General features: G+C 46.6%; 1 protein-coding gene across 1 annotated transcript; it reads right to left on the bottom strand.

Moving 5' to 3' along the window:
- Nucleotides 1-4,982: 4,982 nt before the first annotated feature.
- On the bottom strand, nucleotides 4,983-23,699 carry GFRA3 (GDNF family receptor alpha 3). Its single transcript, XM_019740198.3, has 8 exons — nucleotides 22,059-23,699; nucleotides 15,621-15,908; nucleotides 10,972-11,064; nucleotides 9,402-9,714; nucleotides 7,291-7,394; nucleotides 6,990-7,124; nucleotides 6,524-6,597; nucleotides 4,983-6,337 (listed from the first exon to the last, which is right to left on the bottom strand). Exons 1-8 carry the CDS (start codon nucleotides 22,141-22,143, stop codon nucleotides 6,248-6,250), a joined length of 1,182 nt encoding a protein of 393 aa, XP_019595757.2. The 5' UTR covers nucleotides 22,144-23,699; the 3' UTR covers nucleotides 4,983-6,247.
- Between the last annotated feature and the right edge of the window lie 1,548 nt (nucleotides 23,700-25,247).

Below are 25,247 nucleotides of genomic sequence, written 5' to 3' on the forward strand. Positions count from 1 at the left end.
TTCCCAGCCCATAAGTGCTCAACAGGAAGAAGCCTTCATGGGAAACCAAAAGCCAACCCAAGTCTGGGAAGACCAGACTCTTAGAACAAATGCCCTGACACTTCAGCTGACCACAGCAATTGGTAGTGGGGGTGGGGTGGGGACAGCTCTGCTGGTGTCCCTCCGTGGGGGAATAGGCTCTCTCTTCCTGTTTGTCACTATTCCCAGCCCAGATACAGGCTCACTTCATCCTCTCACCTACATACACTGATCTCTGTGCTCTGGAATGTCACCAAGGTGTCGAGGGGCCATGGAGCTCCCCGTGGCCAGGGATCCCAAGCATGCCAGGCCAGAATCCTACATACCAGTTCTTCAGGACCCTGCCTGCTCCAAAGGGCGGGCTTTCACAGCAGCAGCTCTGCAGCTGGGTGTGCAGAGGAGACCTCTCCCTCAGGACTGTGGGATGCGGAGATGAGTGAGAGGAAGACTGGGGGGGCGGGGAGGGGGCGGGGGGGGGGCAACTTCCTTCACAGAACTTCACTCACAGCAGACCACTTGTCCCCTCATCCCCAACACTCCCTGCCTTTTTCAGTCTTTGCATTTCCTCACTCTGATCTCTGGGGTGCCCTCCCCCATTTCTGCCTAATACTGTAAACCCTACTCACTCTAACAGGCCCAGCTCAAATACCTTCTCTTCCCGGAAACCATCTCTGCAGCCTGAAAGAGCTTCCTCTGACTCCATGCCCCTCATCGTGGCCTCTACTGTAATTTAGGAAGTGGGGGTCTCACCCCAAAACTGGATAAATATGATGTGGGTCAAAGAGTGTTCCTAGGAAGATTGAGGTTTGATTTCTGGATCAGCCACTTGTTAGACCTGTAACCTTGGACAAGTTGCTTGGTCTCTCTAAGCTCCCTGGTAAAATGGGAGAAATAAAATAGGATAGTTCTGAAAAGTAAATGAGATGATGCTCATTAAGCTATTAGCAGGGTGCTTTGCACACATTCAGCTCTTAATAAATGTTAGTGATGATTGTCTCTGTCTCTCTTCCACCCTCACACCCACCCACGGTATGTCAGATAAGGTCATGACCAGCTCAATAGCTGAAGGTGGAATTTTACTGTAACAAGTCTGTCAGGTTCCAGATGTGAATAGGCTTCCACCTGAGAGAAGCAGAGATGCTGAAAAGAGACTGGAACTTCTGAGAACCCAGAGGTCCCAAGAGAGGATTGAGGGTGAGAGCCTATGGTTGTTGGTCAGATGGGCTATGTATAGAGACAAAGATGGAACGTTATCAGACAAGGATATAGCAATGATTTTGTCAGGGAGGAAAAACCTTTTCGTCTAACCTCTTAGAACTGGGGGCCTATGAATTAAGCTAACAAAAGACAGATTGATGGGATAAAAGGCACAATTTTTATTAATATTTACCTGCAAAAAAGAAGTAAAATTCAACTAAGACTCAGGGTTAGACTCGGAGCCTTATATACACTTTTAACAAAGGAAAGAGGGTTTGGGCTCCAAGGGAAAATAAATTGTGGGGAAGTGACTAGGAAATATACGGGGGAAACTAATGGAAGGTAAGGGCTATTTAAGTAATGTCTATTTATGCACATTCCTCTTGGAGTTGACTTCCCATCTTCAGTTATGCCCTGCTTTCTGGCAGATAAGGGGAGGGCAGAGAACTCTTCCCATCCCTATTGATTCTCAATTGCCCTCAAATCAAAATAATCCTTATGCCCATGTGGCATGTTTTGAAACCTTACTCTTCAAACGCAAGGACCAAAAATCTAGCAAGCCCCACAGAAGCAAAGCCTCCATCTGCAGCCATAAGGAACCTCCACTCAGATCTAGCGCCCAAGGTGGTTCTCAGAACCAAAGGAGCCACAGCACCTGGCCTGTGTTCATTCCTACATTCCCATCCCTTCAGAGCATCCAAGAAGGAAGCTCAGAGATGACACTCTGAGGCCAGGGAGAAAGCCACAAAAGAAGCAAAACTGGATCTCAGGTGATTGAGATCCACCCCTGACAAGAGCCTCTGCTTTTTGGGTCTTGGTGAGCCACAGTCTTCTCTGAGAACCGCCCTCCACTAATAGGCCTGGGGTCCTGTAGTTATGTTAGTAGCACGTGGATCCGTTTCCTTTACCCAGCTAACAGACCTGGGATGGACCCTCAACCCAGAAAAGCCAATCTAGAACCTGTGCATAGACAATCAGATTTTCTGTGAATTTTGAGTGGGGATGAGAGCTCTTTTACCTGGAAAGTCATGCAGAGGAAGTAGGTCTGCAGAGAGAATGAAGTAGATGGTCCATGATGTCTAGAACTTCAACAGATGGGGCTCAAGATTGGTTCATGATTCACCAGTTCCAGCTCCCCCAAGGTCTGGCTGAACTTCCTGGATTGGGTTGCGTGACATTCCCCTTTTATTAAGTAATTTCAATGTTTCTGTTACTAACAGCCAAAAGGCCTTTGGCTCCATGACTTGTTCAAGGTTCCTGGCTTCCATCCTGGAGTTCAGATCTTGAATAGTGAGTCTCCCAGGGGCAGCCCCACGTAGAATTCAGCCCACGGTTAGAGGCAGAGCACCACTGTTGCAGGGCTGGGAGCAGAATACATAGTACCCACAGATCCCCTCCCAGAAGTAATAATAATACCTTTTACTGAATGTTCATCCTGTATCAGGCACTATGAGTATTATAATTATTTCCAGTCCTCAAAAACAATTCTGAGTGGTTTAAAATGTGTTTACTATTATCTAACTTAAATATACATGGAGCTCAAAACAAGCATAAATTCCTCATGCTTATAACCTTTTATAGAAATAGGAAGCCAAAAGATTGCCAACCAAAACCATTTAAATTGATATAAACATTAGCTGATATTGCCAGTTTTTCAGTTAAATAGTTGATACTGTATTTATTAAAAACAAAGCAAACAAAAACTGTAACCCTTTAAGTTAGGTATTCCTATTGGCATCCCCACTGTAGATGAGGCAATGGTAGCTCAGAGAGGTAAAGAATATTTCTCAAGGTCACACAGCTGAGTTTTATAATCAGCCAGGATAACTGAAGCATCCAGCTGCCCATACTTTGGGCCCAGCTGCCAGAGTCCCGGGGCTGCCCCTTCACTGAAATGGCAGCTCATGAGTGGGCAGGAACAGATCTTGAAAAATACTCACAGCTTGGCACAGAGCAAGTGCTTGTTAAAGGCTCACTGACTGAATGAATGAGTAAATTTGAAGATAGTTGTTTAAAAGACTGCTATAATTCAGCACTCTCCACTTACCAGTGCTGCCAGCAGCCCTTCCCACCTTGTTACCCAGAAGCTAATCTAATGGCATTAACCATCCCAGCCAGCCAGGATACCATTAAAAGTTTCAGTCCAGCCACTGAGCCCCCACCCTGGGTCTTGGCTCTGGGCCCTGGTCTGGTTGTTTACCAGGAAATTTGGACCTTCTTCAGAGAAAAGCACAGATGACCTATTAGTCTAATTCAAGCACTTAGCGAGGAATAACTGTACCATTCACACCCTCAGCCCTAGGCTAATGGAACCAAAGCAAATGGAGAGGACTTCATGGCTCAGAGATCTTCCTGGGAGGGGAAGCAAGGAAGGTCTGGCCGGTGCCCCACTGGGGTTTGCAGGCACACAGGTTGTCTGGGCATTTCCCAGGACAGGGTGGGCTATGCGGATACAAGAATGTACAGGGAGAGGCTTCCCTATTCCATCCACCACTGTGGCAGCTCCTCTGCACATTCTACCCCTGGTCACTTCCTCATTGCCTTAAAACTTGCCTGGGAGAAAAATGGAAAGACAACCAAATATCCATCAATGCAAAACTTGTTAAATAAACTATGTATGTAGAAATACGCATTCATACAAGTCCATCTTACGCAGCTAATGAAAAGGATGATGTAGCTCAAGCTCTACTCGTGGGCACTGAAAGATGTGCATGACAACACTTTGCTATGCAGTGTCTGCCTCCACTTATGTAAAAGGTATACATACCCACAGATTCTCATATGTGCAAGGAGCAGGTCTGGAAATTTGAGAGTGAGATTTTTAAAGACTTTTACTTTCGCCTCGATAATTATTTATATCATCCAAATTCTCTACAAAAACCTTATACTATAATTGCTAACTTTTTTGCGTTCTTACTGTGTGTCAGTCACAATGCTTTCATATGGATTATCTCATTTATTGGGAGGTGGGTTCTATTCTTTTTCTATGTTACAGATGTGGAAAATGAGGACCGGAGAGGTTAAGCCCAAGGTCACATAGCTAGTGACTGACAAAATCAAGTGTTGTTGGAGGATTAGAAGAATTAATACATGTACGTGCACACAGTAGGGGCAAAGTAGTACCTGGAACAACAACTGAGTGTTGTCATTATGATTATTGTATAGCACTTATCACACTGCACTTTAATTGACTGTCTCATCTGTTCCCCTGCTCTGGTTTGTGAAAGACTTGAAAACAGGATCTGAGCATTAATACCTTGGAATCTCCTGCATTTACCACAGTGCCTTGCAGAGCCAGTATTTATCAGGTGCTTATGGAAAAAGTGAGTGAATGAGTTAACAGACAAATGTCCACAGCTCGGTAAATATATTCTTCCAGCTACTTTGCACTGGTGGCTGTTTCCTCATCCCAGTGAGATCAAGGCCCAGTCTCCTCTTTCCTCTGGCCCCCTTTATAATGTGGAGCAGACCAATCGCACAGGCAGGTGCTCAATAAATGCTGTGGCTGACTAAGGACCCCCTCTCTCAGCTGCTGTGACAGATCCCAGGCAGTATCCCAAAAGTGGCTGGAGCTGGGAGAGATACCAGGTCCACAGCCTCACATAAGCTATTTTTAATTCCAACTCCATGTCAAGTACACAGAAAGGCTGAGAAACGTGCCTGAAGTCACACAGCAGTTGGTGGCAGACTTGCTGTGTCTCCCGGTCACCTGGTCTGGGTTCTGTCAAATCTCTGGTTCTGTATAAATTCACAATGTGAGAAAGGAGCAAAGTTTGAAGTCAAAACGTTTAATCATGATCCAAGAGGCTAAGGGGACTTTGGGACAGTGGCAGGAAGACAGCGAGGCCCAAATGCTCCTGGTCCTGATGCTCAAATGCTCTGTAGGATCCCAGGGCAGGGCAGGCAGTGGGTTCCCATCCCCCTTCAGAGGAGACAAGGAGGCAGGGGTCCAGCTTTCCTAACAATGGGGGGTGTCTTTCCAGGCTACCTAGGAACACAGCCCTGCTGACCTGGAGAATGCAATAGAGAACAACTGATTTCTTTTTTTTTAAAGATTTTACTGGGGAAGGGGAACAGGACTTTATTGGGGAACAGTGTGTACTTCCAGGCCTTTTTTCCAAGTCAAGTTGTTGTCCTTTCAATCTTAGTTGTGGAGGGTGCTGTTCAGCTTCAAGTTGTTGTCCTTTCAGTCTTAGTTGTGGAGGGCGCAGCTCAGCTCCAGGTCTAGTTACTGTTGCTAGTTGCACGGGGTGCAACCCACCATCCCTTGCGGGGAACCGGCAACCTTGTGGTTGAGAGGACGCCCTCCAACCAACTGAGCCATCCCGGAGCTCAGCGGCAGCTCAGCTCAGGGTGCCGTGTTCAATCTTAGTTGCAGGAGGTAGAGCCCACCATCCCTTGTGGGACTCAAGGAATTGAACTGGCAACCTTGTGGTTGAGAGCCCGTGCTCCAACCAACAACTGAGCCATCTGGGAGGCAGCTCAGCTCAAGGTGCCGTGTTCAATCTTAGTTGCAGGGGGCAGAGCCCACCATCCCTTGCGGGACTCGAGGGATTGAACTGGCAACCTTGTGGTTGAGAGCCCACTGGCCCATGTGGGAATCGAACCGGCAGCCTTCGGAGTTAGGAGCATGGAGCTCTAACTGCCTGAGCCACCGGGCCACCCCCCCCCCCCCCCCCCCCGAGAACGACTGATTTCATAAAGCCTGCTGATCCTGCGGGGCAGGAGGAAGGGATCAGGAAACAGCTTTGTAGCTCTGGTCACCACCAGAAGAGATGGCTAAATGTGGTGACCAGTTCCTAAGGAGGAGCAACCTGAGTCAGAAGTGGAGGGAATGAGAACTTAGCCAGTCAGCTCCTACTGTGGCCTCATCTGGAGCAAACTGGACATGCGGTGGGGGGGGGGGGGAGCGTTGGGGTTGTCACGTTGTGTACTGCACCTCCTTCCTGATGCTGTCCTTTCTTCACCTCTTATAGGCGGCAGGTCAGCCCTAGGTGTAGCAGAGGGGAAGAGGGCCTCCAGGGAAGTACAGCTACCCGAAACTTGGGAGCAGAATCAAGGCAAGTGTGAAGGAGAACAGAGACGGTACCCAGGGCTCTGGCCTCAGAGCAGGGCTTTTTTTCTGTGGAAGAAATGCAGTGGCGTCATCTCCACCCCTTTCACCACCTCAGCCTCAGTCAAGGTGTCCATTAGAGGTCTATAGTATCCAGGAAACAAAGTCACCCCCCTCCATCCCCTTGTCTGCCTTTCCTGGGTTCCCCCAGATGGTTTGGTAAAGGTAAGAGGAGTGTAATAGAGGAGGTTCTACCTGGTGTTCCATCACGGGTGAGGCCTGGGAGAAGAGTTGGCTATGCAAACGCATCTTAGCTGCAATGGCCTCCGCTGAGGAGAAAACAGAGGATAGACTGGAGGCAGGTAGATGTTGGAGAGCTCTCAGGCTCCCAAGGAAGGAACGGGAATGTCTCAGAGACCTGAAGACACAGAAGGGCAGGGGGGTGGCAGGTGGGAACAGAATATTGTCTTATTCTGCTTGCTTATTCCTTGAGCTGAAGAGTGTTCCTGGGGTCCAGACAGGTAGCACAGGCAGCTTGGGGGTCACTCAGAGAGCAGCAGAAGAAAGAAAGGCCCATGCTGGGGTGATGTAAGCCTACGCTGAGGAGGGGGCTGCTCCTAACAGGAGACAGATGGAGCCAGTGTGGCCCATCACGTTGACCTTTTCCTCTGTGGATCCAGCTGACCTGGCCACGGGGAGGAGGCAGGTGGACGATACTCACTGAGGCAGGAGTTGTGGGAGAAGGACGCTTCCAGCCGCTCACACTCCTCCTGCAGGTTACCACTGCCTCTGCAGGTACAACTTAAGGCAACACTGGTGTTGTCATTGCTGACAAAGTTGGGGGTCATGGCAGTGCCTGTGGGGTGAAGAGGGGACTGTGAGGGCCTAGGCCAGCCCCGACCTCAGCTCCCACCCTCTCCCACCTCACTCAGGAGCATTCCATATGGGTTCAGTAGCCAGAGCATTCTCACACGCAGGGCTGGACAACCTGTGGGCTCCCTCCACGTATATCCCAGCCTCACCAATCAGCCCCGTGTATGCCAGCAGACATCTGGACTTGTCCGTAGCACAGGTCCCTCGGCCGTCCATGGAATGGCAGTGGGTCTGAAAATCTGCCAGGCGAGATCTGGAAGAAGGAAAATTTCAATGGTCCCTATTGAGGGTCTGGCCTGTAGACGTCACCTTGGTGTCTCTTTAGTTGACATGCCTGTCTTCATGCCAAATCCTCCTCTGCCTTTAGAACCTGGCCCAGGGCTTCCTCCACAGTGAAGCCTGCTCCAGTCACAATGAAATGCATTACCACTCCAGTCCCCACAACATACCACTCCAAATCCTAGGATTATGGAGTTTCTTCAACCTTGGTTTCCTCCACTATAGAGATAGTGGATTTCTGTGAGAATGAAATAAGAGAATGTGTGCATAGCATTTAGCATAGTGCCTGATACTTAAGTGTTCAAAAAATGTGAGATGTTGTTATTATTAACATTCATTCTATAATAGGTAAAGCTGGTTATCTTTGGATGATGGAATTATGAATATGTTTTTCTATTAATGTATACATTTCTACAGTTTTCCTTACATTTGCTTTGTTAGATTGGTGGTTTACTCCTCTGTCACCCCCACTCAAATGCAAACTCCTTGAAGAAAGGAACAATATCTTAAACATCTAGTCCAGCACTTGTTATGTAACAGTAATAGTAATAGCTACCAGCACAACAATAGGCAGTATGGCAGAGGAGTTAGGAGCACAGACTCTTGGCCAGACTTCCTTCAGCCCAAACTTCATTAATAAACCTGACTTACCACCTGGGTGAACTTGAGCAAGTTATTTAACCTTTCTCTGCTGTGGTTCTTCATTTGTAAACTGAGGATGATAAGAAAATAAAAATAGCACTTATCTTGCAGGGTTCTTGTGAGGTTTCGATGACTTAATACATGATAAGTCCTTAAAACAGGACCTTGCCCATAGTAAGTAGTAAGTGTTAGTATTATGATTATTGAGAGCTCTGACAATGTAATATTTCACAGAAGGGGAAAGTGGGACTCAGAGGTTAAGTAACCTGCCCAAGGTTACAGAGAAGTGAGTGATAGAATCAGGTTACAAAACAAGGTTGGTGTGATTCCCGGTGTCAACAAATGTCACTTGAATGGATGATGACTTCAATTTGGTGAGTGTTTTGTCCAGAGAAGGCAGAAAAAAACCAGATGAGAATTTGGTTGGAGAAAATGTATCAAACACCTTACAAATCTTCATGCCCTTTGATTTGGTAATGGCCCTGGTAGCAACAAATCTGAAGTAATAATTAGATTTGTGCACAAAGATTGATGAATAAGAGTGATACTTATCGCAGCCTTATTTATAGCAATAAAGAAAGCAACCTAAATACCCAACACTAGAGGAATGATTAATTAAGGTATGGGGCATCCTTGGAATGGAATGGAATACGAGGTAGGCACTTAAAAATCAAGTTGGCAAAGGAGAGTAAGGGACACAATAAGCACACCATTTCTTGAGTACTTATCTGCACCAGTAAGTTAAGCACTCTACACAAATTACGTAATTTAACTCTCGCCCAAATCCTACGAGGTCTGCATTATTATCACAGTTTCTACACAGGACTAAGTGGAACTTTAGGTTAAGGGAAAGAATTTTGGGTTAAGTGATAGGCTCAAGGTCACACAGACCCAGGATTTCAATTCACGCCTGTCTGACTTCAGAGCGGCTCTTCACCACTACTATTCCATACTGCTTCCACAGGAAAATGCCCATGAACTATGTACCATACGTGCAAAAAAGATACAATATAAGATAGAAATATATTCCCAAAATGTCCAATTTGTTTATCTGTATACGAAAAAGACGGGAAGAAAATGCTCCCAAAGGTATGGTAGATAGATTATCTTCAGGTGACGATTCGGAGTGATATTTTTATACATTTTTCTATTTTCTGAAGTTTCTACACAAAGAAAAAACTATATATTACTTTTTTGAGAAAAGCATTTCAGAAAATATCGAAGGTAGCTGCATGGTGACGTCAGTGCACGGTCCCTGGCGGGCCAGCCCCAGCGCCGCACGGGAAGGCTGCCTGTTAGGAGTGGTGCACACCCTGCCCCCGCACCCAGCCCTCCGCACCTGCACAGGACGTCGGAGAGGCAGCGGTGCCGCAGGTCCAGGCAGTTGGGGGTCCCAGCCGGCAGCGCGCAGCTGGGGGCGATGGTGTTGCGCCGGCGCTGCCCGCAGCCCAGGTCGGACGGCGCGCACGGGCACAGCAGCAAGCTCTGCGCGTGTGGCTCCGAGGCCTTCTCGAAGAAGGTGCGGAGCTGCCGCTGGCAGGTGTGGCGCTGGCAGCGGGGGCCAGAGCACGCTTCCCCGTAGGCCTTGCGAAGCCGGCCACACTTGCCATTAAGAGTGCACAGCATGGCGAACTTGAGGCAGAGATCCCAATCTGTGGGGAGAGGGGTACCAAGTCGCTAGTTCTCCGTGACTTGGTGCCACTTCCCCAGCAGCCCCCTCCCCACCCTCTGCTTTAACAAGCCTGGTCGTAGGGGTAGGAAGACAGGGAGGACTGCCCTGAGTAAGCCACCCCTAATCGACGAACTATATCTGGTATCCTCCCCATATCCTGCTCCTCAGCTTGATTAGGTTCAAAAAAAAAAAAAAAAAAAAAAAAAGCCATGCACTATCTAACGCTCATTTATCTAGAATTCAAGCAGCCAGAAAGCTCAAATAGCCAAAACCCTTTCCTCAATCCTGTGCATTGAGTGAGATGTCATGGTGGAAATCATTGCCCAGAGACCCTACAACAATCTGAGGCACTTTCTGAACTGTCCGAAACAGACGCAACCCAATTCTATTTAGGATTTTTGTTTTGTGTTACATCTGTCTGTTCTGCTCAGTATTAATATCACCTGCATGTCTTTTACTGATTGATGCACCCATGAAAGTCTCCCACACTCTTGAGTCTTAGGAAATTAGGGTGATATTTCTACTAACAGAATATTCCAGCATTCAGAACCATGGAGTAACAGGAACAGGTAATTCCCGGGTTCCTGTCACTAAGAGTTTTGTTATATATAAATCTCTGTGCTTTTCTTCCAAATTTCTAGTACATAGGACTGTATAATAAAACTCACATCTTTCTTAAAAAGAGAGTGTGTGTGTGTAATCCATTATAATTAACACGACAGTTTCCCTTTCCTGAAAAACATACATCGTGGTTCTTGCCAGACCAAGTCACCCCTGAGGAGTTTCTCTCTCTCTCTAATCATTTTCCCTGCCCAGCACCTCGCCCATCCCATTAGAATGGTAGAAAACAAGCAATTTCCTAGTCTTCAGGGACAAAAAACTACTTTCGTGGCTGCCTTGGATGAGGATAAATACTCCATTTCAGCACATTTTTTTTCTGGGGCTGCTGCCACTCCCACCAAACCCTTTGTAGAGAGACCCACCTTTTGAAACCCAGGAGCCCTAATGGGCTCCCTTCAAATGCCTCCCTAATAACTATCGCTCTTTGATTACTCTGGTGAGACCAGACCATGCCCCACAGCGCAGACTCCCACCCTACACAAGGCTGCTTTAGTTACCTGGAAGGTGGAGGACTCTGCCCCCATACAAGCCCCCCAGCTTGTGTTCCCCACCAGCCACCCCGCCTTCAGTGTTCAGGCCCGGTCCTCAGGCGCCAGCCTCTGTTTGCCCTCCGCACCTGGTTTGAGCTTCTTCACTTTGTTGGGATTCATTTTCCAGGGTTTTCTGGTCACTGTGTCTTCGTAGGGGGAGACATCCAGCTCATAGTCACCTAGAGACAAGGTGAAGAGCACCTGAGGACAGGGCTGGGGGCAGGGGCAGGAGAGGCTGAGGCTGCTGAGTCAGACCTCAAAGCCCTGTGGAAAAAAGGGAAAGGCACAGTCTCTACCTAACTACTAACTGCAAGCTGTGCAGGGGTGAGGAAGAAAAACAGGGACATAAAGGTATAGGCTGGACTTGATGAACAAACTGGGTGTAGTAATAAGAACAGTAAAGCTACCATGTTGAACACACTGTGTGCTGGCCTCTATGATGTAAGTGAAAACAAAATTCATATATATATGGAAAGGGATAATGTATTGTATACCATGTTTCCCCGAAAATAAGACCTAGCCTCACCTGGTCTCTCTCCCGCCACAGGGGACCCCCTCCCCACAGAGTGCCGGATCATGAACAACTGTATCCAGGCCAGGAAGAATTAATATAAGACCTGGTCTTATTTTGCTATAATACAATAGTGGGTCTAATATAATATAATATAATACAATATAATATAATACCGGGTCTTATATTAATTTTTGCTCCAAAAGACGCATTAAAGCTGATTGTCCAGCTAGGTCTTATTTTCAGAGAAACATGGTGTATGATCTCATTTAATCCTCCTGAGAAGGCTGTGGGTAGGTAAAAGAAACAGGATGAGAGCGGTTAAGTTACTCAGACTCACATAAGCTAAGAAGTGGAGCTGAGGTTTGAAACCTGACTGCAGAATCCCCGCTCCTAACCACTAAACGTATTGCCTGTGGGCCTATAAGCAGGCAATGGGACTCTGTCTTGCTTTCTGTTGCTAGTGGAGAAGGGGCAGTGTTGGACTGTGTTCCAGGCCTGACCACTTGGCTATGCAGATGCATTGCATGCTGAGGAGATGGAAGGGAAGCCAGATCCCAATTGAACCTGACTGAGAAAAGCTGAGAAGGAAGAGACAGTGATCTCAAAGGAAACACATCTCTCTCAGTCCCCCCATGGGGCTGTGGGCTCTTTAAGGGGGCTTACTAGGTCTTATAAAATCACTGCATAGCTCATCTGCATGGTAGGCGCTCACTAGATGTTGATGAATAAATCTTTTTGGAAGAGAGAGAGGTGAGAGAGGTGAGCTTGCAGGTCTGTCACCCAACAAGCCTTTAGGAGGGAAGGAATACAGATGATGTCAGGCAAATAGGAGGGGATGAGAAGATCTGATTCTCTTAAGGGAAAAAGGGGAGGCAAGAGAATCCAAGTAGAAGTCTCAGGAGAAGTTCTGAAACAGAAGTGGTTAGGATGAGGAGTGGAAGGCAGGGGAACAGGAGTGCGGTAAGTTGTATTGCTGTTTGCATTATTTGCCACCCAGCCTGTGGGAAGATCGTACATCCCCACCTATTGCCATGTGGCTTTGAGGCCCTCTATGAGAGGAGTCTACTTTCCCATTCCACTGTAAGGCTTTGCCACATGACTTGCTTTGGCCTATGGATGGTGAGCTGCAGTGACGTAAATCACATCTGAGCAGAAGCTGTAAGAACCATCACATAGTTCTGCTGTTGCTCTCCCTCTACCAGCCTGGATCCCCAGATGAAGATGGGTAGAGCCAAGGCAAAGCCAACTCACGGAAGCTTGTAGTAGATGTGTAACGTCAGCAAGAAATACGTTTTTGCTGTTGAAAACCAGAGATTTGGGGGTTGTTACTGCAGCATTACCTAGCAAATTCTTATTAAAAATGCAATTGGTATCTGGAAGTGGAGTGCTGCAATAACAACAACAAAAATTAAATATATGGTATTGGCTTTGGGACAGAGCAGTGGGTAGTAAACTTGGAAGAAAGATGACGTACTGAACGAGCTCGTGCTTTAAAGGGAAGAAACTGAGAAACAGAATATTACTAGCATGACTTGATTGCTATTGGCTGCATTTGGCAAGGTACTCCAAGAAAGATAGAAGCTCACAGAAGAACTCGCCAATTTGCAAATAGTGAGGAAACAGAAAAGGGAGAATCCAGAAACTCTAGGACTTGCAGGATTAAGAGATGCAACTGCTTCTCATAGTCAAAGGGTAAAAGATAACATTGAAAAATGCTTTGAGTAATAAGGTCTATTACAACTCAGCTTTGGAACAAAGAGCAAATCAAATTTGTGGCTATCATGCCCTTTCTGGCGATTTCTCATTGATTACGATGGTATCCAGTAAATCCTGCCAGTTGTACAAACATGCTCAGGGAAAAAAGACTAGTGGCTCTCCCACAGAAGCCTGATAAGGGCAAGGTCATTCAGTCTAGAAAGAGATGCATGTCTTGAAAAGAATTATAGAAAAAGGCCACTACTCGCACAGGAGGTGACAGAAATCAAAGTATAAAAAGTAATTATGTTTTGAGACAGTTGTACTGCTAAGAGTCACCAGTTTGGATTAAAAGAGACTGTGACTATTTGAAACTTAAAATGCCCCAACATTCCTCAGATAGGAAGCAAGCTGAGAATGCTGTCTAGTCCCTGAGCAGGTCAGAGTCTCTAATGCCCTTTACAGGTGTGGCCAAAGAAAATACAGTGGGTCCTTGAATAATGTCATTTTGTTCAATGTTCTTTTGTTGTAATGTTGAGGGGAAAAAATCAATTCTCAGCCTGGGTCACTGTCTGTGTGGAGCTTGCATGTCCCCCATGTCTGCTTGGGTTTTCTATGGGCATTCCAGTTTCCTCCCACATCCCAAAGGTGTGCATATGCGGTGACTGGTGTGTCTAAGTTGCTCCAGCGTGTGTGTGAATGTGTGTGTGTGTGTGTGTGTGTGTGTGTGTATGCAAGCGCATGTGCACGCACCCTGCAAGGGAAAGGCATCCTGTCCAGGGCTGGTTCCTGCCTTGCACCCTGAGCTGCTGGGATAGGCTCTGGCTATCCATGACCCTGAACTGGAATAGGGGGTTGGAACATAATTATCTTACTTGTATTTATTAATCTTTCTTAAATGTATGCATAGCTCACTTTCATTTCAATGTTTAATATTAGAAGTGTTTGGGTCTTTATTTAGAAGTTTGGCAATGTTTTTGAGACCAGAAATATGCCATAGGAACTTAACTCTTGTTTATATCAATTAGTCTGTGGTAAAATTGGTTTCATGATATGTTGTTTCACTTAAAGTCAGTTCCCAAGAATCTATCGATGACGACGTTAAGTGAGGACTTAACTGTAATGGAAAAGAAGGACCTCCCAGAAAGCTGGGCCAAGAGTCCTGGATAGAGAAGCTTTCCCTTGGAGCAAAAACAGGGTCTTATTAAAGAACAACACCTGCTCCCAGGGGAGATGGCCCTGGTAACATTTGTCTAGCAGGACTTCAGAGTTACTATGAATCAAAGTCTGTTGTATGCCTCGCATCCCTCCCCTTTCTGAGAGTGTTTTTCGTGGTTCTCTTGTCCCTGTTCCATAATTGTATATTGAGTATGTATGGGAGGCAGATGACTTGTCTTTTTAGTCCATACATTTCTAGATCAAGAGGAGCCATATCCAGAGCTGATGTAGAAATCATCACAAGATCCTAGACTTGGAGCCTGATGTCGTGTTTGAATAGAACTCTTAGGGCATTTTCCTTGGAAAGTGGGTAGGCACATTTTGCTTGTGGAAAGGAAGAAAATGAATATTTTGATCAAGTGGTGGACTATGGAGATTGCATTATTGTTTCCACTCATTTTGCCCTCCCTGTAAGATTATATATCCTCACTTATTGCCATGTAGTTTTTAATGTCTCCCTGTGGGAAGAGTAAACCTCCCCTCCCCAGTGATGTCAGGCTTGTGTGCTATGTGATTTGTTTTGTCAATGGGATGTGAGCAGAGTATTTTATGTAATGGGATGTGAGCAGAGTGTTTTATGTATCTGAGCAGCTTTTAAATCCATAACATGGTTTTGCCTTTGCTCACTTCCCTCTGCTATGAGAAGGGAACATCCCAGATAGAGGCTGCACCTCCAAACTGGATCCCAGAATGAAGGGGGCACATGAAAGAGCCAACACGGACATGAGCAAAAACTAAACCTTTGTTTTGCAAGTCACTTCTTGTACAAGTAAACCTTTGTGGCTACAGCATAGTCCAGTAAAAGCTGACTAATACAGAGGGGTCCATGGGAAGAGTCAGAGGAAGCTCTTCTCTTTGGCTCTTCCAGTGCCCTCTTTTACCGTCTGCCTGACTAATAAGTATCCTTTCTGTTAAAGGCTGGACCAGGACACTGCCTCCCAGTCTCTCTGTACTTATGGATTACATTGTATTTGGAGCCTGTTTGTGGGTTAAGACCATTTTCCTCCACCTCCTTCTCCATACCCTTCTGTTCTAGGAGCTCCCAGGTTGGGCCTTCGCCTGGTTTGGAGCTCTGCCAAGAAGCAGCTACATGCCTTCAGGTAAGAAAGGGGGAAGTAGAAGGAAGAGAGGACAATGTTGGGGGACCCAAAAGGATACTGCCAATTCCTCCCTCCACCTCTTCCTGATGTCACATGCAGAGCTTCATTGTCATCAGTCAGAATCTACCATGGGGCTCACATGCTGATTAAAAAACAACACCCAAGTGCCACCTTCCCTAGCTTTGTCCACTCTAGGATGGGGCCTCACCAAGGCTGCGGGCAGGGTGAACGGTCCAGTAGATGTCCAGGCAGGCAGTTTGGTTCTTCATGCGCCGTTGGCATGTACAGCTCCTCAGGGAGCTATTCCTGAGGCGTTGTGCTACCTCCAAGCAGTCCTCAGAAACTGAAGGCTCCTCTGCAGGTGATAGGGTGCTTGTACTAGAGGTACAGGACTTCAGGTGGTGGTAGGTAGCATTGCAAGTGGGATCGGCCTGGCACTTCTTCCTCGCCTGGATACAGTTGTTCATGAGCTGCCCTTCTGTGGGGAGGGGGTCCCCTGTGGTGGGAGAGAGACCAGGTGAGGCTCACATAAGGTCAGAATAGCTACCTGGGAGTACCACGTCCTAAGGTGAGGTTGGGGGGATTCCAGGTGAAGCCTTAGGCAGGAAGGTCTTGGGGGAACACACAAAAGGCCTTTAGGAACAAGTGTCAGGAGAAAGAAGCCTAGCAGGAGTGGAGAGTCTGCAGCTGTCATGATCTGGACAGAATAGATCAGGCCCAAGAAGAGGTGGGGGTCTCAAGAGAGGCTACTCAGCCTCCAGGGAGGGGGAGGCGGACAGGTGTTTGAAGCGGAGCCTGATGACCCTTCCAGGCACAGATACCAGTGCATTGGGCGGAGCTATGTCATGGGCAGGGCTAGCCTCATAACCGGAGAGCTGACAACGTGCATGGGCATGCTCAGTGAGAGTTAGCGACAATTCTGAGTCATTTAAAATATGCCTTACGGTGGGAACTGCTTAGGGTTGGAGTGCGGAGCTTTTACTGATTCTGTCACTCAGTCAGGAATTCCAAGGTTAGAGCTCAGTTCCAGAGAAAGGCCTTCCATCCTAGGACTTAGGGTCACTATCAAGAGGTAACATACCATCATCCCCCCAGTTTTTCAAGGCAAAACATCTACAAGTCATTCATAATTCTCTCTCTCCTTCACATCCTAGTTCAATCCAACAAGTCCTGTCAACTCCACAGCATATTTGGAATCTGTCCACTTCTCTCCACATCTGTTATTACTACTTCCTTAGCTCCAGCCACCATTAACTCTTGTCTGAACTACTGCCAAGATTCCTTGATTCTGGGTGGCCGGATGACTCAGTTGGTTAGAGCGCAAGCTCTGAACAACAGGGTTGCTGGTTCGATTCCCACATGGGCCAGTGAGCTTTGCCCTCCACAATTAGATTGAAGAAAACAAGCTGCTGCTGAACACTCGGTGGGGCAGCCGGATGGCTCAGTTGGTTAGAGCGTGAGCTCTCAACAACAAGGTTGCGGGTTCGATTCCCACATGGGATGGTGGGCTGTGCCCCCTGCAACAAAGATTAAAAATGGCGACTGGACTTGGAGCTGAGCTGTTCCCTCCACAACTAGATTGAAGGACAGCTACTTGGAGCTGATGGGCCCTGGAGAAACACACTGATCACCAGAATAAGATTAGTTAACACACCCTTCACCTCACAGAGTTACTATTTGGTTGTTGTTGCAGCCATCTTTTTTAATGACTTTTTTTTAGGCTGGAAAACATTTTTATTAAGGTAAAATTCATGCAACATAAAATTAACCATCCTAAAGGCTACAATTAAATGGCATTTAGTACATGCATGATTGTTGTAAATCATCACCTCCACCTAATTCCAATACATTTTTATTACCCCAAAAGGAAATCCTCACTTTAATGGGAAATCCACACACCATTCTACTTTCCTCCTAGTCTCTGGCAACCACTAAACTGCTTTCTGTCTGTCTCTACAGATTTCCCTAGACATTAAAATGTAAATAGAATCATACAATATGTAATCTTTTTTAAATTTATTTTTTTGTTGGAAGCAGCGTGTTTCTCCAGGGCCCATCAGCTCCAAGTCGTTGTCCTTCAATCTAGTTGTAGAAGGCGTACTTCAGCTCCAAGACCAGTTGCCTTTTTCTTTCTTTCTTCTTCTTTTTTTTTAAAAGATTTTATTGGGGAAGGGGAACAGGACTTTATTGGGGAACAGTGTGCACTTCCAGGACTTTTCTCCAAGTCAAGTTGTTGTCCTTTCAATCTTAGTTGTGGAGGGCGCAGCTCAGCTCCAGGTCCAGTTGCTGTTGCTAATTTCAGGGGGCACAGCCCACCATCCCTTGCGGGAGTCAAACCAGCAACCTTGTGGTTGAGAGGACACGCTCCAACCAACTGAGCCATCCGGGAGCTCAGCAGCAGCTCAGCTCAAGGTGCCGTGTTCAATCTTAGTTGCAGGGGGCAGAGCCCACCATCCCTTGCGGGACTCGGAGGAGTTGAACCTGCAACCTTGTGGTTGAGAGCCCACTGGCCCATGTGGGAATCGAACCGACAGCCTTCGGAGTTAGGAGCACGGAGCTCTAACCGCCTGAGCCACCGGGCTGGCCCTCCAGTTGCCTTTTTCAATCTTTAGTTGCAGGGGGGCGCAGCCCACCATCCTATGTGGGAATTGAACCAGCAACCTTGTTGTTGAGAGCTTGTGCTCTAATCAACTGAGCCATCCGGCCGCCCCTACAATACATAATCTTTTATATTTGGCTTCTTTCATCTATAATAACATACTGTTTTTGAGGTTCATCCACATTGTAGCATGTAACAAGTACTTCATTCTTTTTTAAATGGATGAATACTATTTCATTGTATGAATATACCACATTTTGTTTATCCACATATCAGTTGATGAATATCAACTGGGGTTGTTTCCTTTTGTTGTTGTGAACTGTGCTGCCACGCACATTCATGTACACGTATTTGCTTCAATATTTGTATTTAATTCTTTGGGTGTACGCGTATACCTAGGAGGGGACTGCTGGGGCATATGGTAATTCAATGTTTAATTTTTTGAGAAACCACCAAATTGTTTTCCATAGTGGCTGCACCATTTTACATTCCCACCAGTAATGTACAAGGGTTGCAATTTCTCCATATACTTGCTGACTCTTGTTATTTTCCTGTGTTTTAAATAGCCATCTTAATGGGTGTGAAGTGGTATCACATTGTGGTTTTCATTTGCATTTCCCTAACAACTAATGATGTTGAGCACATTTTCATGTGCTTGTGAGCCACTTGTATGTTTGGTAATAAATTATTTTGTTGACGTATAGCATACAGAAGAGTGCACAAATCAAAAATGCACAGTTCAATGAATTTCAAATTGAATATGCCTACTTAACCAGACCCCAGATAAAGGACCAGAACATTGCCAGCACTCCAGAAACCCTTTGCCAGTCACCATCCCCTCAAGGAAACCAGCCTCTTTATTTCTAACATTAGAGATTAATTTTTCCTGTCTTTCAATCATGCAACATGTGCTTTTGGTGTCTTGGCTTCTTTAGCTCAACATTACGTTTATGCAATTCACCCACACTGTTAAGTATAGTTGTAAGTAGCTTATTTTCGCTGCTGTATAGCATTCCATTGTGTGAATGCAACAATTCTAATGCTGATTGGCGTTACATGGGATCAGCTCATTTCTCTGCTTAAAGTGCTCCAGTAGTTTCCACTGCACTTAGGTTAAGATCTAGTTTATATACCCTGGTTTACAAAGCCTTGTGAGACCCGGTCCTGGCCCACTTTTCTAACCTCACCTCCTAGCCCTTTCTTCCTCTCCCACTTCCCTCTAACCACACTGGCCTTCTCTGTGGTTGCCACTACCCAAGACAAGCTTGTATCCACCTTAGGGTTTTTGCCCTAGTCTTTCTTTGTGCTTGGAATGCTCTTCTCTGTGATCTTCACATGGCTGTCCAGCTGTCCTCTTCTGGTCATTCAGTTTGCAGTTTAAATGACATCTCAGAAAGGACATCCCCAACCAACCGTTGTGAAATAACCTTCTAGCAACTCTAACACATTATTACTCCGATTCTCTGCATAGCACTTATTACCACTTGATTTTTTTTACTTGATTTTTTCTGATTATCTCCCCCTTTAGACTTCCATGTCTCTCTTATGACTGTTCTGTCACCAGTGCCAAGAACACTGCTTGTTCTTTGTGAGCTCCTGCTATTGAAGAAATAACCAGATAACAGAGACATCCTGTGAGCCACCTCTATAATTTATCTGGGCTCTTTTCGTCTAGTTACAATCAGAGACCCAAAATTAGGAGGGGCCTCAGAGTTTAGTTAGTCCAACCTCCTCTTCCAGTCACCTGTAATCAATTAGATTACTCAGTAAAATGCAGATTTCTGAGCTCCATCCCAGAATTACTGAATCAGAATCTCTGGTGATAAAGCTTGAGAATCTGAATTTCAGGAAGTTCACCAGAGAGTAGCTTGAGAATTGGTGCCATATCCAATGCATAAATAAAGGCAGTCTCAGTAGTAACGATTTTTCCTTTTGCTTCAGGCTCCAATATGCCTCAGCAGGACATTGTTACTCTTTCTATTTAAAATCTTGATATTCTGTTCATCATGAATTTGGAAGCATTAATTTTGATTTTTAAAAATATTGCATTAAAGTATTCTTTATCTTGACTGCTGAGTTTCTTGGCACCCTCTTCACTCACCTTACCTTAGTCCCAGCCCTGCCTAGGATATTTTACTTCACTTTCTGGACCTTAATTTCTCAAATGTAAGATGAGGAGATTGGATTAAATCAAAATTTCTCAGTGGAGAGGATGGAGAAGAGAAAGGTTAGGCCCCTTTAGGGGTATATCAGAATTTTCAAAGGAAATGTATGGTTCAAAAAGCATATTTGAGGGGCAGGCGGATGGCTCAGTTGGTTAGAGCGTGAGCTCTCAACAACAAGGTTTGCGGTTCAATTCCCACATGGGATGGTGGGCTGTGTCCCCTGCAACTAAAGATTGAAAGCAGCAACTAGATTTGGAGCTGAGCTGCGCCTTCTACAACTAGATTGAAGGACAATGACTTGGAGCTGATAGCCCTGGAGAAACACACTGTTCCCCAATATTCCCCAATAAAAATATTCTTTTAAAAAAAGCATATTTAATAATTTTATATGTTGAAGATAAAAAAACAGCTTTTGAAGTTTCAAAAAAATTATTTAAGGAAGGCACAAGATTTTTATCTTTACCAAAAAGGGGACATGAATTTAAACAGTTTGAGAAATAAAATGTTTCAGATGTTACTTCTGGTAGGCACCCAGTAAGTACTTGCTGAAAGAAATGTAGCAGGTCCAAGTCTTATTGCTTTAAATGGACTAAATATTGAGTTGTAACAATTTTCAAAAGTAAACCTGTCTAATTTTTTTATCTGATAGTTCACCAATTCTGAGCAGTGGTAGATTTAGGGGCATTGCAGCTCAGAAGATGATAGGGGGCCACATTAAATTTCCTCATGACACGGTGGGGCTTGTTCCACTTAATTGGTTAATGAAGATTATTTAATATTTACCCCTGATCCTGACATGCAGCCATACCACTAGCATTAGTGAAATTTCCTGGGTCGTCAAATCAAATCAAATCAGTGATGTCTCGCTGCCCTGATTTATTGAGGGAGTCATTCGGTACAAACTAGTCCTTTCCCTCCTTCCTTCCATACCTGTCTTGCAGCCAAGATTACGTTTCTCCAGTACTGACCCTGTGGGCTGAGATCACCAGTCTACACGCGCTCTCTGCCTCAGGATTCCCTCCATGCAGGCTCTGGGCAGGAGCCCAAAGATGGGATTCCACACACCGGTCCTACTCCCAAAGCCCATGAGCACATTCCCTGGGATCATGGATCCCAGGCTGCCCTTCCTTGGGGGAATGACATGGTTCTAAACCCAGACCTTGAATTACATATTCCATAAAACACCTGTGTATCTATAATCGGGGAAGGCACTGTGCTGGTCAGCTTTCAGGGGAAGGCCGTCTTGCCCAATAGGAGTTTTCTCCTCTAATTAAAATAGTTAACAAAAACTATATCCTGAAGGGAGTAGGTTGGTGCAGAGCAATATTCTCAGCAATACAACCACATAACGATGTTGGCATGTTCTGGCAGTAGCTTACAACCCTAATTTTGACAAGGCAGTTCTAAGGAAAACTCCGTTTTCTTTATCTGTACCCAGCGTCCACATCCCTAGTCCTTACAGGGGTAGAAGAGATGAAGCCCGCATGGAGCAAATGGAGCGCTGCTTCCGATTCTCCCCGCCCCCAGACATGCTGTCCTGGAAGTGGCCTGGCAGCTGGTAGTTCTGTGATGGTGCAGACGCACCTCAAAAGAGGGACGAGGGAAAAGCTGGAGCAAGGAGATGCTGGGGTGCCCTGGCCACTGCTGGCACTCCATCTGCAACAGCTCAGACACTATTAGGCATGGAACCCACTTCTTCCCGCACCCCAGGCTCCCTTATCTAGTTCCCCAGGCTCAGAGGGACAGACGCCTGGGACCAGGTGGCAGTGTGGTGTCTGAGCCCTCTGGGTAGAGGCAACCGGGGTCCTGCCTACACGGTCCCCTCCGCTCCCCTTAACACCCTGTCCGTATTGGGCTCTGTGTACCCACAGACGACACTCACCGGCTCCGGGCAGTAGCGGCAGTGGTGGCAGCAACAGCAGCAGGAGTACAGGTGGCGGTGGTCGCGGGTTCCGGGGGCGAGCCATGGCGGGGAGCGCACGCTGGTGTCCACCCTCGGGGCGCTCTGTCTGCACGGGGTGCCGGGCTCCCCTCGCTCCTCGAACTGGAGCTCTGTGTGCCGGGGGCACCTCCCACCGCCGTCTCCCGCCCCTCCTCGCAAGCGGCGCCGACACTCTCCCACCAGGGTCCTGGGCGCCGCCCTCCAACTCCAAGCGGACTACACCACGCGTCTTCTACTGGACGGAGAAAGCGGCCGGGGTGGGGGCGAGGGAGCACAAGTGCCCCAGGAGGGGCACGGAAGACCGTGCTCTACCAGGTCCGCCCACCTGTCGTCGGCCGCCCAGGCCACTTAGGGAAGAATTCGGCCTGAGACGTTGGGGAAGCTGCCGCTGGAGACTCGCCATCTGGGGCATCCCCATCTCTATCCAAAAAAGCACCCTTTCGCACACCCCCACTGCACTACCACCACAAAATGAAATCTGGTGACAAAATTTGAATAAACCCGCACAAGGGCATTTCTAGTATATTTTTTTCTTAGGATTTGCACACATCTATGATTTCATTTTCCTCTCATAAGTATCTTAAAGGGTAAGATTCATTCATTGCCTTTCACCCCCAAGATTTTGTAAAGATGGGTACCAGACAGGTGAAATTGCTTTGCTGGGAGCAGACCAGGGGCCAGATCCCAGGACCTCTGCCAGACTAGACTCCAATCAAATTCGGCCCCTTCAGTGTCATGAGGGTGGATGGAAGGATTAAACCCCCCACCCCCAGACTAAATAGCAGGGATTCCCCTGGAAGAAAGGCAAGATCACTGAGGAAGTTGACTAGCGAGACCATTTAGGAGCCTCATCATTTTAAATAGCTAGGAAACACCAAAGCACCCAGAGCCCAGGATTTCTATCCAGAGCCACAAGGGTATTTATTGGGCCTAGGGCTGATTCCCACCTGCTCCCAGGGTAAAGATAGAGGCAAAAGGAGTTGAATGAGAACTAAGCAGTGCTCAGAAAGAAAAAGAGGTTGATGAAAGGACGTAGAGTGTTTCATCCCCTAACTCTCCAACCAAGCCCTTTCACTGCCACAGCCAACCTGGCGGAGGTCCAGGAGGGAGGGTATTGAGAAGCGCAATATAAACCTTTGAGATTTATTGGCTGCTGCTTCTGAATATGGCCATCCTGCTGTGGCCTCTGGGGGGCATTTGCAGATGTAATCAGCCCAGAAAGAGAGTCATTCCAGCCAGGGGTGTAAATCACCCTTCACAAAGCTAGGAGAGAGACATGTGGGCCTAGATAAGGAAGGAGACTGAGGTGGCCTCTTGTGCCCTTTCCTCCCTTCTCCTGCCCAAGGGGAGCTGGTGCCTGAGCTGTAATGCACTTTAAATGGAGTTTGTGCTTCATTTTAATCTATATCTTCCCTGCTAGTCTTACAGAACTGTGAAAGTGAACATCTGGCTACTCAGCTTTTGCACAGGGCCTGTGTTCCCCCAGCTCTACCCTACTTTTAATGTACCTTTCCCAATGTACCTCCCCTCCGGTAAGGTTAGAAAGCCTGTACCTGGGGAGCTAATAGCCCCCACTTTCCACTCTGACAACAGTTTCAAAATGGAGTTTTGGGAAAGAGCTGAGACCTACAAGTCAACAAGGATGTGGTATGGTAAAGGGGTGCCACCTCTGCTCTCCTCTCTTTCAGCAACAAAGCCAAATCAAGTTTAGGGTCGGAGGGTAAGTTGGGGAAAGGCGTTTGCTCAGGGTGCCTACTCAAAGTCTACTCAATGCTATCCCCATGGAATGAATGGACCAGGAATGGAATGAGGTCAAACTGAAGGGCTGAGAGCAATGCCCAAATCCACCTGCAAGAGATCAACCTTTTTGTGAGAGTAAATGAGATGCCCGACGCATATTTTGGGGCACTGGGGTAGAGAGCCTGACATCACTGGGCCTTGAATGAGGAATGGTAACCAAAGATAGGGGAGGGTTGAGGAAGCCTCTGCAAATAAATATGACTCCAAGACTAATATTGACAGCTCTTGCAGCACACCCTCCCCCCACCAACCATGTTCTTTATGACTGCCAACACCTGCTAGATAAGCAGCATTGCCGCTGGGAACCTTGTGGATAATGACAAATGAGCCAGTCCTTTCTACAAAGATGATGTTACTCAGCCATCATTCAATTCAATAATGTCTTTTGAGACTGATTATGGGTCCAGCTTTGTGCCAGGTACAAAAATGGTTAAGACACAAACCCTGCCATGGCAGGCATTGCAATCCACTGATCGGGGCTCCAAGGTCCAAAAACCCTGTACCTTACTCCTCTTTCACTTGTAATCTTAGTTCTCGGCTTTCTATCCAGCCTTCTTTCAGAGTTAAACTTTACTTCCTGCTGCGACCCTAACCCAGGATATCAGCAATACAGTGAATAATAGTTAAGAGCATGAGCTTTACAGACTGCCTGGGTTCAAAGGCCACTTCCAACACATGCTGGGTGACCTAGGCACATCACTTGGTTTTTCTATGCTTCAGTTTCTTCACCTGCAAAATTAATGATAACAGTATCTACTTTATATAACAGTCATGAGGATTAAACAAGTATATATTGAGTAAAGGGTTTAGCACAGTGCCTGACACATAGCAAGCACTGAATGGTGATATCATCCAGGGCAGCACGCAGGAGTTATTCTGTGAACTTGGCCAGCCCCACCACCCAATTGCTGCGTTGGAGCTGGAGGCTACAGTTCTTCCTTTCGCTGAATATGTTAGTGGGCCAGGGGTGGGAACAAAGAATCATTTTCTACCTTGTCAGTATCTTGAGGGCAGGGACTGTGTCCTATTTGAATATCTGTGGTACTTAGAATTGACGACCTCAGATATACGTGTTTACAGGAAGTGGTGTCTTCTTAACACTCGTCTGAACTGAATGGGGAAAGAGAGTCTTCCATGCTTCCCACTTTATGCTCCTGAGAAGGAAAGGCAAATGCTCCTCCCTTCTTTAAGGCAGAGGTCAGCCAGGTCTGAGGCTGATGACCAGAAGCAGTTTTTAGTCCCCAAAGTTTCTATGCTTTATTACTTGACCTCATGATGGACAAATACTAGTTGTGCAAGAACTCCAGAGCAGAACCCCCTTAAATAGCC

The sequence above is a fragment of the Rhinolophus sinicus genome, chromosome 5 (genome assembly GCF_057876585.1).
Source record: "Rhinolophus sinicus isolate RSI-liver-muscle chromosome 5, RSI-T2T, whole genome shotgun sequence".
Taxonomy (NCBI): domain Eukaryota; kingdom Metazoa; phylum Chordata; class Mammalia; order Chiroptera; family Rhinolophidae; genus Rhinolophus; species Rhinolophus sinicus.

Excerpts from the sequence above, each read along its gene's own strand:
- GFRA3 (XM_019740198.3), bottom strand. The coding sequence starts at position 22,143 with ATGGCTCGCCCCCGGAACCCGCGACCACCGCCACCTGTACTCCTGCTG. Across the intron at positions 11,065-15,620 it reads TCACCCTGCCCGCAGCCTTG|GTGACTATGAGCTGGATGTC; the intron begins GTGAGGCCCCAT and ends CCTTGTCTCTAG. Across the intron at positions 6,598-6,989 it reads CTCCCACAACTCCTGCCTCA|CGGAGGCCATTGCAGCTAAG; the intron begins GTGAGTATCGTC and ends TTTTCTCCTCAG.